Consider the following 21,494-nt stretch of genomic DNA (forward strand, 5'->3'; position numbering starts at 1 on the left):
AACTCATAATTATGTAACTTCACGTTGCCCCTCTTGAGAAAATGCTACATGATATCTCCTGAGGTCGACAATAGGGAGCCACACATAAAAACATCCAGCACTCACTTCTGATTGGCTGGGCCAGCGTAAAAACCGCGAAAAGCTTCACCCCCGTCCCCCTCTCCATAGGCTAGTCCTGATTGGTCTATTCCTGACAAACTGACACCTCGTTTCCCTAGCAACCACCCCCCCTCCTACTTCCTCCTTGCCATCCCGCCCACCTCCCATATTTAGAATCAGGGAAGACCACAGAACATTTCACTCCATAGAACATTATACTCGGACCAATACGAATTACCAAAAAAAAAACACACTACATCATTTTGTTTTAGTTTTGGCCCGAGTGAAATGTTGACCCCCCCCCACCCCGTCCGGATTCTAAATATAGCTGGATGGCTTGACCAAGTACTGTAAATGTCTATGGGAAAATGAATGGTGGATGAAATCCCTTGGTTCGTATGCCTAACCCAGAAGAGGGTGTAACTCTGGCACTCTATTTGAAATTGTTTGCCTTTGTCTGTTGAGTGTATCAGAGGTTACTTGGGGCGGGGGGGGCTTTGATGTCATATGGTGTCACTTGGGTAGTTCTCAAACAGGTCCAAGCCAAAGCGCACCAGCCTCTCAGCTGATTGGACGGCCCTCAGGACGGCAGACAGAGATTGGTTGGCAGTGTTGTGGTGAAGCGGGTCGTGGGTCATTGCGTTGTATCTGACAGCTTGGCTGATGCCATCGCTGTGCAGGAGGACTTCCTCTGGGAACCTGAGGATGGAGAACTGGGGAGTTTTCCCTGGAAGGCTGTATAACAGGTTCCTAGAGAGAGAGAGAGAGAGAGAGAGAGAGAGAGACTCACTAAATGTACCTGCATACTATACTCTTATTAAAAATCAGATATCATCAAGTCGTGGTTCTCCATATGGGAGTAATTTGATGCACAGGTTAAGTAGTTGCAGTCTGTACAGCCAAGATTGAAATCTCCTTTCATTGCACAATATTTACTTTTTTATTTGTTTCTTGTACATGTAAATATATTTTTCTTTGTCAATTGTAAGAAATGGTACTCTTCCGGGCTCCTAAATGGGCGTGGTTATCAGCTTGTGATTGGCTGTGTGTCAATGATATGAAACTTCATTGGCTGACCGGTCTCCTAAGGGGGCGTGGCAGTGGTGAAACCTCCATGGAGATACAGGAAGTGACTTGGGGTGTCTGTAGTTGGGGTGTCTGTATCTACAGTATGTTAAAGGTCTCTGGCGAGGTGTTTGGAGCTGTGGGTGTGTGTTTATTTGTGCTTCGAGAATCAGAAATTAACTTTCCTAAAAACCCGTGTTTCACCCGGTTTTACACCGCTCGCTCTCTCTCTCTCTCTCTCTCTCTCTCTCTCTCTCTCTCTCGCTTGTTAAAAAGCATAATGTATCGGCCTTCAAACAGCCATATTACTTATAGTGCACCAGCCATTTTGCCAGGTTTCCTCTGCCTCTGCTTTTACAGAAGCTAATTTGGCAGCTAATAAATCAGCACGGCCGGTAGAGAAAAAAAGAGTTTGATACCCTGCACACACCCACAGTATCTAGGGAAGACAGTGACCGCTTAAACAAGGACACCTGCAAACTTTTTTTTTTTTTTTGGTGTCACAAACATTTCACAGAAACACATTGTACCATAAGAATTATTGCCCCTAAAACACACCCTATCAATTTCTCTCTTTATCTTCCTGTCACACGCGTACAGTACACTAAGCATGCACACACATAAAAGTGAAATACATATACACACGCGTGCACGTACACACACACACACACACACACACACACACACACACACACACACACACACACACACACACACACACACACACACACACACACACACACAGCCTCTGGCATAGCAGAGCAGTCATTTGTAGGTCAGAATGGTGGAGACTGTGAGGCGCATTGATTTGTGTTAAAGTGGCTGAACGGACAGTCTTAGGGAGAAAATGGAGTGATTCTTCATCTGTTAAGGTGGCAGGCTGGAGTAGGGTCAAGTTTTAATACTCTTTTTTAAAGTTTTGTTGTGATGCTTTTAAATGTCCATTTTATTCTCTTCTTTTATTCTTTTATTTTCCTGTCAACCATTTTATGTGAAGCACTTTGAATTGCCTCTGTGTATGAAATGTGCTATACAAATAAACTTGACTTGACTTGACTTCCACACGCAGCAGATGGCAGGCTGGAGTAGGGTGGCACTGATGCAGGTGGCAGGCTGGAGTAGGGTGGCACTGATGCAGGTGGCAGGCTGGAGTAGGGTGGCACTGATAGAGGTGGCAGGCTGGAGTAGAGTGGCACTGATGCAGGTGGCAGGCTGGAGTAGAGTGGCACTGATGCAGGTGGCAGGCTGGAGTAGAGTGGCACTGATGCAGGTGGCAGGCTGGAGTAGGGTGGCACTGATGCAGGTGGCAGGCTGGAGTAGGGTGGCACTGATAGAGGTGGCAGGCTGGAGTAGGGTGGCACTGATGCAGGTGGCAGGCTGGAGTACAGTGGCACTGATGCAGGTGGCAGGCTGGAGTAGGGTGGCACTGATGCAGGTGGCAGGCTGGAGTAGAGTGGCACTGATGCAGGTGGCAGGCTGGAGTAGAGTGGCACTGATGCAGGTGGCAGGCTGGAGTAGAGTGGCACTGATGCAGGTGGCAGGCTGGAGTAGGGTGGCACTGATGCAGGTGGCAGGCTGGAGTAGGGTGGCACTGATGCAGGTGGCAGGCTGGAGTAGGGTGGCACTGATGCAGGTGGCAGGCTGGAGTAGGGTGGCACTGATGCAGGTGGCAGGCTGGAGTAGAGTGGCACTGATGCAGGTGGCAGGCTGGAGTAGAGTGGCACTGAACACTGACCTTCCACACACGCAAGTCAGAGCAATGTGACGATTCGGCATCTGCTCTACCAGCCCAGAGTCGTGTATATAGAAGAGTCGCGACATCTCCGTTCACTCTAAAGCCGTTTTCCCACATGCGTACCGGAAAATTACCTGTAAGTCAATATCGGACATTTCCCTTCACACCTCTCCTCTCGCATATGAGAATCTAGCAGCTAAATTGCCTGTATGTTGGGGGGCGGGGCGGCACTGCAGAGCGGGTGGGGAGTGACGTGTCGGCAAAACTCCGAATGGTGAAATAAGTTTGCTTGTTTATCCGTTCACCTGCGTCGCGTTGAAGCACCTTTTACAGACTGGCTTCGTTTGATGTGTCCGGGCTTGCCTTCGCTGTCGGCAATGTAAGCAAAATACTTCCACATTTCGATTCGTGCATTTGCTTCGTCTGTGTCCCTGTCGGGCTGTGACTGAAGGAGGAGGAGGACTGTGGCCACAGAGAGCGAGCAGCAGAGAGGAGAGAGGGGAAAATCAGCACGCCCACACATTATTATCACAAGATCATTTCGCCAGAGAACTTTAGAAATTTCACCTCTGCCTGTCTAATATACAAAGTTCTACATGGACTGGCGCCGCCTCCTCTTGCTGACTTTATCAAATATCGTGCGACCGCCAACTCGACCCGTGTCACCCGGGCCATTACGAACAAGGTCTGTGAGGTCCCCTTTAGAAAAACTTCCTTTAGTCAGAAGACCCTATCCTTCATGGGAAGCACTCTCTGGAATAATCTACCTCCCTCGATTAGAGAATGCCCGAGTCTCGCCACCTTCAAAGGCCAGTTGAAAATATGGCTTAGATCAAACCAACAATGTGATCACAATTAACATACTTAACATATCATTTGCCATGTTTTGCAGCATGCTCTGTGTGTTTTATTTATTTTAGGTTTCACTAACCTTTTATACTATTAATTTTTTTTGGTACTATTAATTGTGTGTGTTTTAATCATTTTTGGTTTTACTAACTTTCTGTACTTTTAATCTTTGTTGTATTATTAATTTTTCTTTCGCTTTCATGATTACATCAACCTGCCATGGGACTACAGGTGGAAACTAGCCCTTGGGCTACAACCTGGCATATTTACTGTACGGCTGTACTGTTCATTAATGTGTAAAGTCCCATTCTTTAAATAAATGAATCTGAATCTGAATCAGTTTGCTTTAATGTGCGCGAATGATTAGATTATGCCCGCTGGAACATTAAGCAACGTGTGTACACCTCGCCCATGAGAGTGTCGCGGGAAATGACTGGACCCGTTCTACACTTTAGTCCGCTATCGCGCATACCGCTCTTCTGACTGGCTCGAAACTGGTGAAATCTCCGCGATGACGGGGTCGCGCTTATACCGGCACGACGACTTTCACACATGCAGGCAGTAGACCACGTTCCGGTCATTTAGCGGTACAAAGCGCATGTGGGAAAACGGCTTAATAATGGACTGTTTTTTTACTCTCAAGAGTTCTCGGAAGTAAGCTTCTGGATTAAGCAGCGCTGTGGAGTTGCAGCAAAATGGACAGTTTGTGATGTACTTTGAAAGGGTCCGACATTTAAAGAATCAAATTGTACACTATCAGCTTTATTTTAGCATTCAAAAGTAGCGCGAGCCTCCTTCCTGGCTGTTCATTGGCTACTGAGTCACACATTTTGGACCTCCGCTGACGCCACTCTCTTACTAGATCGCTCTGTACCAACCCAATCACCAGAATAAAATGTCGACATTTGACGTGTCTGCAAACCATGGGATATGTAGAGAGTTGAGAGTTGAGTTGAGTTAAGTTGTGGACCAGCGATGTCATTTGTTCATGAATGACATCACTGTCAAACTAAACGAATGCCTGCAAAACTGTTGACCGTTTTCGGATATGTGTGAGATCGTGTGCAAAATAAATCAGCTTTGTTTTTCGGCGGAGTGTCCCTTTAAATAACAAAAAGGTTTGATGTGACTCAGGGTTTTAATGTAGACTTTGGAAACGCTGTGACCATGACTGGGAATTGAACCCGGCTCTCCAAGTGTTTATCCACCCCGGCCGCAACACCCTTACTGGCCACCGTGCTATATCAATAGCAGACTCTATGGCCATGTTCAGACTAGGAGGCCAAATCCGATTTGTGAACTTTAATGACCTATTAGTATTAATGATTCTATCCAGATTGGTTTTATGAGTCTGGACGCTCCAAGTCTGATTTGTGCCACTTGTCCCAAACCACATGGAGGTCTGGACACACAGATCCGACTTGAACACTTGCCCAAATCAGATTTGTGGCAGTGCGGACACACTCCCAAATCAGATTTGGGAAACCAATCAAGATAATTAGGATTAATGACTTTAGCAGCAAATCAGATTTGCCTGTAATGTGAACATGGCCTATGACGTGTGTAACGTTAATATACACATAACTAGAAACGTGAACGTGCAACGTATTTTGGGTCAGAAATTGCTCATATTCTAGATATCTGTGCATTGCTGAAACGTACCACGCTGACATTTCTGTAACTGTACAAATGAGGCGACTCCTGTGAAAAGGGAACGTGACCTCTGAAGTAAGGACGGAAGGAATAGAGAGAAAGATGGAAAGAAAGGCGCTCGCTCTGCCATTCATTGACGAGCGCATACATGAACTTGTCTGTTGGAAATAAATGCACTTGTCTTGTCAGCGCCTGTGCAGAGCTGGAGCCAGACAACATTTGTCCACTGCCACTGGAGATCTGCAGCACACAATCCCCAAAGTCTCCTGCTGACCGCAGTCCTGACCTGAGCAATGAAGTCGGCCTATGTCTCAAAACAACAAATAAATCTCCCAGATTGTTTTCTGGGGTCTTGTGGAGGAGAGGCGGGTGGTGAGGAGCTCCCCGCCCTGCCTGAGATATAAAGGCCCGTCAATAACACAAAGCCTGCTGTCCAAACCCTCTGGATCTCTCTCTGACACCATCATAATAACCTTTATTTGTGTTGCACCTTCCATACGCAGCATGCAGCTCAATGTGCTTTTACACCAATAGAAGGTTGGATAAAAGTCAGATAAAAAGACAAAATTCGTATGAGAACGTGCTAATTGCATTGCATTGAAAGAATCAAATCGCGTAAAATAGAAAAGGAAACTGAATCTGTTTTGTTGTTTGTGAATGTGATTTCTTTTTTTCTTTTTTTTTTATCCTTTTTCCGGTCTATGGCAGAAACAGGCCGAGAGGTGTAAATCAAGGATAATTGCAACCAATGGTGACGCGAGGTTAGGGAGACTGCTCGCTCCAAACTGATGTCACAATCCTGGCCAGTGATTGGTAGCCGACCCAACCTGACTCTGTTGACTTTTGAAAATGAACCACTCTCTTATTGGTGCTAAAACCTGTCAGTCATTAAATTGTTCCTCCTTCAAAACAGCAGCGGGGGCATGGTGGTGCAGTGGTAAGCGCTGTCGCCTCACAGCTAGAAGGCCCTGGGTTCGATTCCCACCTGGGACGCTGTGAGCGCTGAAGGAGTGCGTGCCCGTCCGCATGTCCTTGAGTGCCCGCCGCCCGGGTGGGGTCGTCAAAAGGGCCTTTCTGTGTGGAGTTTGCATGTTCTCCCCGTGCCCCCTGGGGGTTTCCTTCATATAGGAACCCCTTCACCAAAAACATGCAATATCCTGGTCGCTGATGTGGTGCCTCCTCTGGTCGTTAAGGGCGCCTGTTCAGAGGGAGGGGAACTCGTTGGAATAGCGTGATCCTGCCACGTGCTATGTCCTACCGGTGAAGCTTCCCCTGTCAGGTGAAAAGAAGCGGCTGGCTACTGCCCATGTCTCGGAGGAAGCATGGAGCCAGTTTCAGCTCTCCCCAGATCAGCAGAGGGTGGAGCAGCAACCAGGATAAATGAATTAAAATTAGCACTAATGGGGGATAAAAATGGGATAAAAAATCGGGGAAAAGAAATATGAAAAATAAATATAGTCAACAGCAGCGGGGGCTGCAAAATGGCACACACTCTAGTAGTATGCGGAGCGCAGCGATTCACAACACAATATGTATGAGGTATGGGGAGAGGGGGGCGGTATGGGGAGAGACTAGGTGCCTCTTTGTGATTGGCCACACCCATTGCCATGCCCTCTTTTGGCCAATGGGCATGGAAAGTTAATCAGTTCTGAGTTGGCCCATGTCCTGCTTTTCTACCATGTTTCGTACAAATCCGTTTTTTGGGATATCCTGCCGACAGACAAACAGACAGACAGACGGGGGCGACAACATAACATCCCTGGCCCCACGAGGCCCAGCCAACTCTGTTGGCGGAGGGAATAAAGCCAATGATTGCCAATTGCAAAAAGGAAGTGCAAACAAACAAATAAAAGAGGAAACAAGTGAACTATACCAGACAGTGCTGACATCATATCCCTGTGTGGGGCTGAAAAGTGTAAGTGGCAGACTGTGAATATGAGACACCTGCTGTCATTGGCCGTGCCCCCGGCAGCCTCCTGCTCCCTAACACAACATGTCCTAGCTGTCAGTCACACAGGTGCAGCCACATCCATCCAACACTGACAGCTCTCTCTCTCTCTCTGTGTGTGTGTGTGTGTATGTGTGTGTGTGTGTGTGTGTGTGTGTGTGTGTGTGTGTGTGTGTGTGTGTGTGTGTGTGTGTGTGTGTGTGTGTGTGTGTGTGTGTGTGTGTGTGTGTGTGTGTGTGTGTGTGTCGATCCACACTTTCTCACTCACTTTCAAAGGGCTGTGTGAAGGTTAAGACTTGGTTTTAAGGGTTAGGGTAGAAATGGGTTTAGGGTAAGGTTTAGAGTTAGGCATTTAGTTGTGATGGGTAAGGTCGGGTTAGGGGCTAGGAAATTAATGCATTATGTCAATTAATGTTCTGACTGAGATACAAATGCTGTACAAATACCCCCCTATCATCGCTCATTATTTCCCCCGAGTTTCCCTTTCCATTTTGACCAACTTTTCCCTACTAAAAGTACAGACGTTTAGGCGGAAGCATTTGAAAATTGCGAGAGCCAACAGTCTGTTTTAAGAGACTACCCGTCGCCCCTAACCTCGTCAAGGTAAGCCGAAAACGGCTCCCAAATAACTAAAAATCATTTAAGTGAGTTGGTCTGCAGGAACCTCAAACAGAGATCATGTCCGCCAACCACAGCTGAAAAGAAGGAGGAGAGGGGGATTTCCATTCCTGCAGAATGAGTTTCTTGGCGACAGTTGTCCCCTGTGTCAGAGATTGTTGCACAGCTGTAGGGAAGTTCAGAGAGAACTCCGAGCAGCCGAAGATGGTGAGTTCTGCCACCGGCTGAAGGGTTATTTTGTAGGCCTTAGAGTGTGATCTGGATGGTTTTAACCAGGCTAGCATATGACGAGTTGTGAGCGAGGATGTGTTGTTAAGAACGTTTATGTGAAGGTAAAAAACAAACAACCGACAAAAGATTTTGAGAGCTGATGGGCTCGACTCTATGAGACTGGAGGGATGATACGGACTTCATTGAGCACATGATAGCATTTGAACCTGATGCATTCTGGGATAAGTTAGCAATATGGAGAAAATGAATGCATGAACATGACAACATGTCACACACATGAGTTGAAGGCGAATACCGCACATTTAAAAAATCTGATTATTGCTCAGAACATAACGGATCTCATGTTGCTGGATTATTCATACCTGGTATTAAAATGTGTCTCCGGCACGCACATAAAAATCCAATTTCTCTTTCCCTCACCAAAGCACAGATTGCCCCGGCCGTCATTTCCTCTTGTAATATTTACGTCTTTTAAAATGTACAGTAAACGCCTTGCCTCTCTTGTTCCCCATGCAGCCACCAGATCCTGACAATCCATCTTTGACAGGGACGTTACTATCTGCTGTTTGAATTATGTGTGCTTCCGGGTTGCTTTTGAAATGTATTTCCACTTACATGAATTCTATATGTGGTTTTTGAGATGCATGGAATTTGCTCTTTGTCTCCCGAGGTGGTTTGGGTGCTTGGGGCATATTTAAACCTGGATTTTGTGTATTTTTATACTATCTAATAATCCATTTAAATCACCCATCCGTAATAATCCATAATCCATATATAATCAATCTAATAATCCAGTTGGAGAAACACTGCCTCCTGCTTGTTGCTTCTGGGCTTGGCTTGCGCATTCATTGAGAGCGTGCAGCAAAGCCACTAGGTGGCAGTGTCACCACAGTATAAAACAATGAATGGAATATAAAAATGTCCATTTTATACATAAATGGAATTTCCAATCTATTTGATACACGATACCGTGGAAAATATAGCAAAATATCGTATTGAATTGTGACAGAGTGTTTATTTAGATTATCTTAGATCGTGTCCACATGGCGTCTATTCCTAAGCTTCGGTGTCTTTTTTCAGTTGTTTCCAATGAGGAGAGAGCGTATGCGGGCGCCTACGGCCGTCTAGAGAAGTTGCGCTGCGCCCAGCGTCTATTTTCAGAGCGCTCCGGCTTTTTTGTGCGCCGGCTCCCAGCGCTTCCAGCTGAAAATATCTGAACTTTTCAGAAAGGCGCTGGTGTCGGGCGCTCCATTTCATGCAACTAATCATATGGAGAAACTATCACAACAGAGACAGAAATGCTCAATTGTTGGAGCAGATTGGCTGGACACTGAATATTTCTGGTGAGTCAGTGAGTGTTGCACTACTGTAAATGCATATGTATATTCAGGTCAAGGTTCAGTTCATGACATGATAGCGACTGCACGGCTTGGTATTATCGATATTTTCAGCAGAATATGAATGAAGAAAATTCATATTTCAGGGTTCTTTGTCACTTGAGCGCCATGGAAACCAGTATATAAACTACTAAATACTAAAGTGGTGCAGCTGCATCTGATCTTGGTTATTAGTTCTGGTTTTCATGGTGGTCAAGAGCCGAATAATCCGCATCTTAAAATTCAGTGGAATGTCGAGTGGAGTGAGTGGAGGTTTTCATTGTGCTATTGTGGATGGTGCAGTGTGTTTAGTGTTATCTGTAAGGCAAGGCTCTCTCACAGTATTTGTCTTGCCAGTTGTCTTGTTGCCGTTGTCTTTCTTATATCCATAATATTCATTCTTCAGTTGTGGAAGAGACCAGCTGAACTGCTTTACAGTTGTATACTGCAGTGTTTCCCATACATAAAGGAATTTGTGGCGGGCCGCCACAAAAGGATTTTGACCGCCACAAAAAGATGTTGCCAAATTTTTTTTTTTTTTTACAGTGCACCTGAACGCAACATGCAAGATACCCGCTGAATAAGTGTCCAATAAATGTTCATGTCATTCTGGCCAATACTTCTGTTATAGCATTTCAGTCTGGAATATGGAATATCTTTCAATAATCTATGATTTAGCTGCTAAATTGTCAAATACCGCCATCTGCTCGCTACCCATTATGTATGTACTTAACCTAACTAACTTAACCTAACGAACTATCCGGTGTGCACAACACTGTCAGCCTAAACTCCGGCTGACACCCCAAAAACCTACAATCCGCTACAGAAAAATGTATATTGTTTGTTTATTAACTGGCCCCTCGCCTTCTATCATTTCACGAAAGTGGCAAAGCAAGTTGAGTATCCCTGACCTATAGGGAGAAATTTAGTTTGTCATAGTAAACCCACAGCACAGTAATGATGACATGTTCTTCATAGATCTAGCCTTTTAATTTTGCTCTTAAGCTTTCTCAAAGTACACCAAATTCATGCATTTTACTTTTAAATGTTTAAAAAGAATCTTGCGGGGGGCCATGCCCCCGCACCCCCCTAGGGGGTCTGTGGTCCCCCACCACAAATACTCGAAATCCTGTGGGAAACACTGTTGTAATGCTGTTGGCAAGCTGACATTTAAAAATGTGTAGTCTGAAGCTCCTCGGGGCACACAGCAGGACCACCCACTAACCCCCGCTGGTCAAGGGTGCTTACTCTCCTGAATAGCATTACCGTGTCAGCACCAACTGAAATATTTACACCTAGACTGACCACCAACAGGTCTGCATTGACTTGCCAAATACCCCGGCACACTGTCCTTGCAGTCACATACGAGGCAGATGGGATTCTGTGGAAAACTATTTGAAGACTTTGACTTTAATGAGAGGTTAAGCTGAATTTATACTCATTAGAAAGTGTCGCTCAGCACATGGTCGCAGACGAAAAATAAAGTGTCGCTCATGGTGTTGCATTTATACTTCAGTGAATGTTCGCCTCGGTTCAACGGTCACGTAGTCTCTTAAAACAGACTGTCTCATCTACATCCGGCGGATGCAGCTATACACAGTCTGTACGTTACACCCCCCAGAACATGCACAAGGAAGTTGGGAAAAAACCTTCAGACAGGAAAGAAGTTCGACGGAATCTGACCAATCACGATACGGGTGTCCACGAAAAATGCGGGATATTGGATTCTGATTGGACTAATGAGCGGAAGACCCGCCTTTCTGCGATTCTGATTGGACTAATGAGCGGAAAACCCGCCTTTCTACTTCCCATTCCGGTTGGTGCATGATTCTCCCGCACGAAGTACAGACGGTATGGCGGAAGCATTTGAAAATTGCGGAAGCCAACTCGTCTGTTCTAAGAGACTAACGGTCACGTGACACTCGAACGCTATAAGCAGACAGCCAAGAGAAGAGGAACGCACAGTGAAACCACCTCGGAGGCAAGATGTAACGTACTTGGCTGCAGCCGCATATAAACAACACACAACTCACCTCCTCTCTCGTTCTTTGTGATTTTCACGAAGTCATACTGTACATCAAGGACAGGCTGATAAAAATAGCGGGGACACGTTCATTAATTTCAATCGAGTGAAAAACCAAAACAAGGAAGTCAAGCGCGTGCCGTCTATATAGCCAATCAGACTTGCGCGACACATCGTGACGTAGTCAGCGACACTAGACATTTCACCAGGTAGCAGACACTGCTCGCCGACACTTGAAAGTGTCGACTCAAGTCCTCATTTCTGTCGGCGACCGTTTCAAAAGTGTCGGCAGACAAAGCATAAATTGGGCTTTACTCCCCACACAAGCAGCATACAGATGACCACCAAAGAAATACAGTCACAAGCACATCAGGAGTATCATTACCAGACAATTGTCCAAGTCCCTCTGATCCGAGTCCCAAGCGAGTCTCAAGTCAATTGGTCCCGAGTCTCAAGCAAGTCCCAAGTCTTTCCTTTTGTCGGCAAGTCAAGTCAAGTCAAGTCACAATGTTATTTCAAGTCAAGTCTCGAGTCGAGTCACAGGTTATGTCAAGTCGAGTCACAGGTTAGAAAAAATGACAAGGCAGAGATTATTTAGGCTGCAGACGTGCGCGTTCACGTTAATACGTGCTTGTTGCCAAGCAACACACTTCTCTCAGACGAGCTCGAGACAGCTGACAGACAGCTCCAACTCAGCTCAAACTTATAGAGTTGTATTCGAAGCATAGAAACGTTCTCACAGCTCAATTTAACAGCGCCAACACAAGCAGTTTGATCACAAGTACAATCAGTACTGAATGCGATGGCAGACTGCGCACTGCGGGCAGTTGACGAAGTCAGGAAGAAATTGAAAGATCTTCCGACGCATCAGCTTAAAACCCGCCGACGAGCGGAGGTCCTGCGCCCAAAACGTCTATATTTACAGCACATATCGATCGATATTTTTGGAGAAGATTCCGGCCGCATCACGCGCAGATCAAGATGAGACAGCTGTCAGTGAGTAGCTACGCATTTGGGTGTAACTTTTATGCCTGCTCCATACACAGACGCAGCGCATACAGGGTGCACTAGTCATAAAATTAAGTTAGTCGTAACTTTGAGTTCTACATCGGACGTAGCGTGTAAACCTAGGCGTACGCCCATCTGGTGCACTCGGCTGATCTTGTCACAAGTCCGAGTCGAGTTTCGAGTCATTTTCTTCCAAGTCCGAGTCGAGTTTCAAGTATTTACCTTCCAAGTCCGAGTCGAGTCGGAAGTCGTCAAATTTGCGACTCGAGTCGACTCGAGTCCGAGTCCCTATGACTCGAGTCCAATTGTCTGATCATTACCGTGCTGTACTATATTGTTGACGTATGCACACTGAAAATATGCTAGGAATGGGTTGGTGTTGCCTGAAAAATGCACCTAACTTGTGAGGAAAAATACAAAACAAACTGTCAAAGTAGACATTTTAAAAAGCTATTTAACGCTGCCAGTCTAAACTGTCTCGGTCCTGCGAGGGAATGGTAACTTCCTTTATAAATGAGTACCATTAAGCCTTAATGCTTTCTGAGCATGATGGAGCGGCTAATTTTAGCTTGGATGCTAACGGCAGTCTGGGACAATTAACGTGTCTATTACTGCCATAAACTGTGAATAACGCTGAATAGGAGAAGCCATTCATTCGCTGGGAATCTGGTGGAAAACAGACAGCTAAAGAGCTGCGGGGCGGGGGGGAGACAGAGTCGATGGCGGGGTTGTTGTGAGGCTAAACTCAAACGGGGTGGAGGTGTGGCGGCTATGAGGTGGAAACACAGTCGCTGGGACAGAGGTCCTGATGTCAGTTGCTTGAAATTAATTCAAATCGCTAGAAAATATTTCCCTTTTCAGCCATCAGAACATGCAACCTATTGTCCGGACAACAGTTGTATAAGAAACAAGTTTGATGTTCTATTGAAGAATAAGCTGCAAGTAGAGTTTGAAGCCACAGTGCTGCTAATGCGAAACAGATGGCTGATGGCAGACGTATACGACCGCTTCATGAATGCATATACAAGTAACACCTAATGTGACTGATTTCATTTCCAGATTGGGGCGTGTGTAAATTAACTTCCACCAGTAACATCTGTAGCCTATCAGGATCAGTGCCAGTCCAGCTCCCGAGTGCTCCGGCAAATGATGCTGTCCTGATGCCGATACTTTAGAAACGTGCACGTTGGCGTAATATAACACTATATAATATAATATAGCACTTTTCTGCCAGTGGAAATGCTGCCATTTGTAAAATTAGGCAGTGCAGCTATTAATGGCCAGTCAGGCTAAATGCCATTCTGTTACATGGTTATATGGTGGACCCTATCACTATTCTGAATGAGCTGTTTTTACCTGTCAACCTATTCTGATTAAACTGTCTGCTATCTCACTTTGGGGCGGCTGTAGCTCAGGAGGTAGAGCGGGTCGTCCACTAATCGCTTTGGATAAAAGAGGTTGGTGGTTCGATTCCCACCTCCTCCAGTCTGCATGTCGAAGTGTCCTTGGGCAAGATACTGAACCCCTAATTGCTCCCGATGGTGTGCCAGCACCCTGCGTGGCAGCCTGCCGCCATCGGTGTGTGAATGGGTGAATGTACCTACTGACTGTAAAGCGCTTTGGATAAAAGCGCTATATAAATGCAGGCCATTTTACTTTGAATAGGTCGTTTTCCCCCCCTTGTCAACCTATTCCAAATAAGTTGTTTTTGAGAGTCTGTCAATACGTTTGAACAGCATAAAAACAATTCGGGGCAATGTCCTATATATCCTGTTATGTAGCCTATTTTCTATTTTCTTATAATAACATTTTGTTTAGCATATTGTTTGATTAAGGATTTCTACTTAGTGTAGAATTTGATCATATAAACAAATAAATAAATAAATAAATAAACAAACAAACAAACAAACAAACAGTGATGCACTTGTTTCTGTGGCTTGTTTTTATGAATGAATGTATGTAAATCGAGTCATATTTGGATATAGTGATGGCGAACTAAGGCTTTCTGAATTTTTGAGAATTTCCAACACGGGTCCAATACTCAAAGCTTCAACTGACACAGCGCACGTCAGTGACATCTGCTGGTAAAATAGATGTAGTATGGGGCAGACGCTCTTGTATTGCATATGGGATTCTTTTGGATGAGTTTGGATATAAACAAATGTATAACAGTTGTTTACCGACCGTGTTTTACTGAACTGATTCTACATGTAGGGTTTGTTGTGAAGCACTTGATGCTGCTATTACTTCGATGAAATAAAGATTGACCAAAGCAAGAATGGAGAAATCAAACGGTAACTCTAGTCCTACAGTACCTGTAGACTCCGGGCGGCGGCCGCGGGACGAGGAAGCTCTTCTCCAGGTCACGCAGCACGTCGTTCAGCATGCGGACGTGGGACGGGTCGCGCTCTTTGGGGTCGTTGGCCGGACGCATCGTTTCAGACTGGAAGAACGCTGCCTGGTCCCTCAGAGCAGAGGCAGAGGACAGGAGGGCCGGGGACACCCCTCTGTTGTCTGGACACATACAGGGAGAGATGGAGACACCACATGAAGGACTTTTGTCAGTCGGTGCCCAAAGTCCAGGAAAGCATTGAACACAGAAGGAGGCGCACACTGGACAATCCTGTGTCAAACACAAACTGCATCAGTTGCAAGTTGAAGCTCACCAATAGGGACACTCCACTTAACAGGATAGTGGTTAATGGCGTCCAGGAAGTGCAGCGGTAGAATCCTTGCTTACCAACATGTGGGTCGCATAATTCAGTTCCCTCCGGCTTGGTCGGGCATCCATACAGGCACAATTGGCCGTGTCAGAGGGTGGGAAGCTGGATTGGGGGAGGGGAACTGGGGGGAAATAGCGTGATCCACCCACGCGCTACATCCATTCTTTTCATGCTGTCAGGTGAAAAGAAGCGGCTCACCACTGTACCTGTCGGAGGAAGCATGTCCTCGTCTACAGTACAACTGTGGGAGAAAACACAAAAAAATACACAAAACTGGATAGTAGTTAAACACTGTAATAATACTATGGCCTCACCACTTGTACCAAAGGCCAGCACACAAAGATGCACAACCTGCGGTACGGAGAACAACATCTGAAGCCTTGAGCGATGGAAGAACGTAATCTGTTGTGATGAGTCATCCATCTGTCTTTTCCCTTCATTCAGATGGTCTATAGACTCTATATGTTTGGAGAAAAACAAAGGATTCCTTCAAATGTTCAACATGCTGGTGGATCTGGAATAGGCAGCCTTAAGGCTGATGGTTGTATAATGATCAGACAAATGTGCAAACGCTGTTCCAAAATGATTTCAAGTTGATCATTCTTACACGTTGCTACACAAATCCAAAGGTGGTTTCAGGAACAGCAGGATGAAGTCAAACTGCTTCCATGGCCTCCTCCTACCAGCAGATCTGAACATCACTGGTACCTTTATGTGATGATTTAGGTTATGAAGATTGGCACCTACTCCTTATCCTATCTACAGTACTGACTTATTATCGACCTCTGTTTTTCCTCCAGTTCTTTGATGTTTTATTGTTTTGTGAGGAGGCCACATCTTCATTACAGAAAGAAGATCATTCCTCTCCTGTCTCAACCTGACTCCACTCCTGAGTCCTGACTGATCCCAATATCCCTCACTCTCTACCACCAGCATCCAAATATAATGCATGCATAGAGACAGATCCACATGTGCATAGAGGCAAACACACACACACACACACACACACACACACACACACACACACACACACACACACACACACACTTGTGCAAACTCAATTTCTCAAGATATAATGTAAATAGATTCCATCTTGAGTCAGGCTCTTAAACCTCCACTCAATACAATAGAAAGTCCCTCTCCTACTGCAACCACAGATCAATTGACTCACATCACCCGACCCCCCCCCCCTCTCTCACACACACACACACACACACACACACACACACACACACACACACACACACACAAACACAACACTATCCTCATTAAGCTGTCAACACAGTGCTGCCTTGTTTTACAGTACATTTGGCACCGCAAATCAATTACCCTGCATTTCCAGTTAATTGGCGTGTAATCTTGGCTCTGTTAAATGATATGTCCCTGCATCCACTGGGCCTGTATATACCATTATGTTCAAACTTGAATAGTTCTGAATCAGAATCACCTTCATTGCCACAATATGTAAAGCGCTTACATAGGAGGATAGTTTGTATTAGTGAGTATGCAGTGTGTAGCGATCATATCAATATTCAGAAGATAAAAAGAATATATCTAAAAGACAAAATCACCAAAATAGCAAGTGCAAATACATGAATAGGAGGGGTGTAATAGGCATCAAATAGGAATTTACAGTCCAAGCAAAGCACAATGTAGTTAACAAGAGTAATATAATAGAGTAAGACGATCTGGTAGGAGAAGCAGCTATAATATTTTAATGTAACAAGTGTAGTCCAGCTGCTGCTACTGTAAAGTGACGCGTGATGGGGGGGGGGGGGGGGGGCTGTTCTTGTGATAAGAGGTTTTGGTCTTGACAGACCTCTGTCTCTTGTCTCTTGCCAGAGGGAGCATTTCAAAGAGTTTGTGTCTAGAATGTAAGTCTATAGTCCAAGTTAACGGGGTCATATTTCCTGGCTGTTACATAGAGTAATGGAAATTGTTTTATTGATGCTTGGCAGCAGTACTGGTAAGCATTACTGTCTTGCATCCAAAAATGCAATGAAAGGACCCCAGTTTTTCTCCCAGCAGGAGTGCTGGAATTCACAGGGTTTGGAATCTACCAACAGGGAATTTCTGACTTCCCACTTGAATAAAGCATTAGGCAAGCTGCACCAGACCACGGAACCATCCGAATATCATGTAGAAGAAAATATACCTCTTTGCATTGTGAAGCCATTCATTTGCAATGATGACATTTTGTTTTCAATAGAGTTAACTGGATTGGTAAACTAATGCATGGGAGCAAATTAATTGTGAATTTTCGCGCGTGTGCGTGCGCGTATGTGTGTGTGTAGTGCGTGTGTACAGTGTGTGTGTGTGTGTGTGTGTGTGTGTGTGTGTGTGTGTGTGTGTGTGTGTACACACAGTATGTGTGTGTACAATGTGTGTGTGTGTGTGTGTCTTTGGATGAGAGTGTGTCACAGTAGAGTGTGAGTCATCAGAGGGGAGAGAGAAAGGCAGTAGGGACAAAAATAGACAGAGAGCTGCTCTCTCTCTCCTACAAATTTAAATGGCTCTCGCTCGCACTCGCAGCCAGCTGGGACTCATGAAATATTGGTTGATTGTTGTAATCCATCACATATTTTGACACTTGGGGACGTGTGTGCATGTGTGTGCGTGCGTGCGTGTGTGTGTGTGTGTGTGTGTGTGTGTGTGTGTGTGTGCACGTGTGTGTGTGCACGTGCGTGCATGTGTGTGTGTGTGTGCGTGCGTGTGTGTGTGTGTGTGTGTGCACGTGTGTGTGTGTGTGCACGTGTGTGCATGTGTGTGTGTGTGCGCGCACGTGTGTGTGTGTGTGTGTGTGTGCACACGTGCGTGCATGTGTGTGTGTGTGGATACAGTTGACTTAGCCTCCTGAGCTAACAGAAGCAGAGAGTAGTGAGAAAAACAAACAACTTTAAGATGATGATCCCGCCTACCTGTCTGTATGTCAGCAGCTCTGAAAGATGGTATAAAAAAAGGCAGGATATCAGATCAAAATAAGACGGGACTTTCCCCACTTCTGTATATAGAGAGAGCCAAAGTCATGCCCACTTCCGGGTTAGGCATGCGCACCAAGAGATTTCATTCGCCATTTATTTCCCTATAGACATTTCGTAATATGCTTATAAAAATATTTTGGTGAAACCAAGCGACTTAGGATATATTTAGAATCAGGAGAGACCATAGAACATTTAATCAAAAGTTAAAAAAACAAAACATTTTTCATCCACGTTTTGGTCGGAGTTAAATGTTCTATGGCAGTGGTTCCCAACCTACGGTACGCGTACCGTAGGTGGTACTTGCGCCCCCTGCTGGTGGTACTTGGAAGGCTCTGTGATTATTATTTTTTTAGTTTTTTTTTTAGTTTTTTTAGTTTTTGTGCAAAATCCATGGTGGTCATTAGTAGTAGTTTTCAAACATGTGAAAGTGAAATAATAATAATAATTATTAATATTATTGGCAGTGTTTCTCAAGGTAGGTGGTACTTGCGCCCCCCCCTGCTGGTGGTACTTGATCCCTGGAATCCCAATGTTTAAATTATGAAATAAACCCAACTTTAAAATCAATTGTAAAACATGTTTCTCTATCAAAATAATACTACGAATGAAAATAAACTTGTGATCATTGAAATTGAGGTTTATTTTGTTGTCTTGAGATTTAGAAACAAATATTTGTTTCTGACGGACACTATACCTGTTGCGCATGCACAATTACCTGCCCGCCCCGCATGGTTACACAAGTGGTGAACAAAGACGAGGAGGGATGCTAAAGTGGATCAAAACGGGAGGGAATCGTAAAAGAGCTGTAGTAGAGGAGAGCAGCAACGATGAAGCACAAGGAGGTGAAGACAGCAGTCAACCCAGCACAAGTGCAGCTGCTGCAGGTTGCACATAGGCTGCAGGTTGGAATAAATTTGCCTCCTGCGTGAACTGTGCATAGCTGAATAGACTGTATTTTAACGTCGGTCTATGGTGGTACTTGGAGAGCCAACTACTTTCTCAGGTGGTACTTGGTGTAAAAAGGTTGGGAACCACTGTTCTATGGTCTCCCCTGTTTCTAAATATAGCTGAATTGTTTGTTTTGACTAAGTAAAAAAAAATATATAATTTTAAGAAATGTCTATGGGAAAATAAATAGCGGATGAAATATCTTGGTGCGCATGCCTAACCCGGATGACAACTTCCTTTGTCCAAATTGTAATGGGCTGAAGCACAGACTGTCTCTCAACAACTGAAATTGGTCAACGATCGTTGTACAGTAATGTACTGTGCAACATGTACTGTCATGTACTGTGCAACATGTACTGTCATGTACTGTGCAACATGTACTGTCATGTACTGTACAACATGTACTGTCATGTACTGTGCAACATGTACTGTCATGTACTGTGCAACATGTACAGTAATGTACTGTGCAACATGTACTGTCATGTACTGTAGACTAAATGGGTACCCAAGTTGGGTAGTTTTCCCACCTTGTGTCCCCTTGTTGACCGATATTTTTGATGTGAAAATAGGAGTACACTCTCAATCTCATTTCATATAGAGGCAGTAGTTTATGTGTGTTTACTGCCCACTACACCTCTGCTTATACAGTATCTTTCCTTTTTTCACTGGGATTCAGTAGAACATCACAGTGGCTCCACCCACTACGGTTTAACTCAACCAATGAGCTTATGTATGCCTCCAGAGAGGCTCTTACTCTGTTTGTATGAATAAAACTCCAATCTGCATATCAAACAATAGCTGGTAAGTAACAACTTACATAAGAAATAATTAATTCATCATGTGGGCACACACATACACACACACACACACACACACACACACACACACACACACACACACACACACACACACACACACACACACACACACACACACAGACACACACTTTGATTACAGTTTGAAGGCCAAAGGGAGCTTGGCGAACACAATCACTAGTTTAATAAAGATTCTTGTCAGGACAGATTAGACCAAAGGCATTTTTAATAACAAGAGAAAAGAATAAGGGCTAAAAAGAAAGTTGAAGAAAAGGTTTTTAAGGATTTCAATTAGCTCTGGTTCTTTGATCTGCGCTCCCTCCATTACTGTCAGCCATGAATACTGCAGTGCTCTGCTGTGTCTGTGAAGAATCCATTAAGTGTCACTGGTCCTCCGCTGCAGGGGGCTGCTAAAACACCCACAGACCACACGCACACACACACACACGCACACACACACACACATACACGCACGCACACACACACACACACACACACACACACACACGCACACGCACACACATACACGCACACACACACACACACACACACACACACACGCACACACACACACACGCGCGCGCACACAACCCTAACTCACCAAGAATTATTTATTTCACTGGTGCCTCTGTTTTATTTTTACCTGCTGGAGGTAAAAGGTTGCGTCTCTGCCACCTGTTTGCCCGTTGAGCAGGAGCAGCCTGGTGCGATGCAGGCAGGGTATCTGCAGGTGTCACAAAGCCCAATTGATGACTTCAAGATCTTCATAATACCACCCGGAATTAAATTTAAGACCAATTTAACTGCCGCAATAAAGGACTGAGAATGTGTCAAAAGCAGCCTCTCTCTCTCTCTCTCTCTCTAACTGAACGCAGCAAATGAAAGTGCTAAAAATAAATGGCAGCTTAAGTAAAATGGCACTTGGAAATGAGTAGTTTTAGGGACACAATCTAATTATGTTTACCGGTATATCAAGCTGATGCGATGAAAATTAAACGTGTCATATTGTATCGTATGTTCGTGTATGAATCTAAGAGTGGGCGCATGGCATGGCATGGCTGTATTTAAGACATTTTAATACTTTTTAAGACTTTTCAAGGACCTGCAGAGGGAAATTAACAAAGGAAAATCTAGTGATGGATTAGTATATTACTGGATTGAACTATTTGCTGTTTTGTTATTGCCATGTTTGCTGGTTCTTTGTTGTTTACAGTATTTGCTGTGGCAATAAGCACGTTTGCATGTAACGGTGCATCTATGTCCTTTATCAACCTCTACTGGTGCGCAGTGGGAACTGCAACAACAAGTCACATTTTCTCAACAGAGAGCAGTAAAGTATAATATCACTATCCTAAACACTGGAATAATAATACTTTGTCATTTGCTTGAGAACGACATCAGCAGCGTGTGAAATTACTGAGC

The 21,494-nt window shown here is 44.8% G+C and overlaps 1 protein-coding gene across 1 annotated transcript in view; it reads right to left on the reverse strand.

Moving 5' to 3' along the window:
• The window catches only part of naaladl2 (N-acetylated alpha-linked acidic dipeptidase like 2), a gene marked incomplete at its 3' end in the record, with an annotated part of 362,515 nt that overhangs the window by 22,177 nt on the left and 318,844 nt on the right, over positions 1 to 21,494 (reverse strand). The window contains exons 15-16 of the mRNA XM_083647387.1: positions 14,921 to 15,119; positions 617 to 849 (exon numbers count right to left, since the gene is read on the reverse strand). Of these exons, the coding sequence (XP_083503513.1) occupies positions 617 to 849; positions 14,921 to 15,119 (432 nt within the window). The remainder of the gene's footprint in view (positions 1 to 616; positions 850 to 14,920; positions 15,120 to 21,494) is intronic.

Source organism: Poromitra crassiceps (assembly GCF_964638095.1).
Source record: "Poromitra crassiceps genome assembly, chromosome: 12".
In the NCBI taxonomy this organism is placed as follows: Eukaryota; Metazoa; Chordata; class Actinopteri; order Beryciformes; family Melamphaidae; genus Poromitra; species Poromitra crassiceps.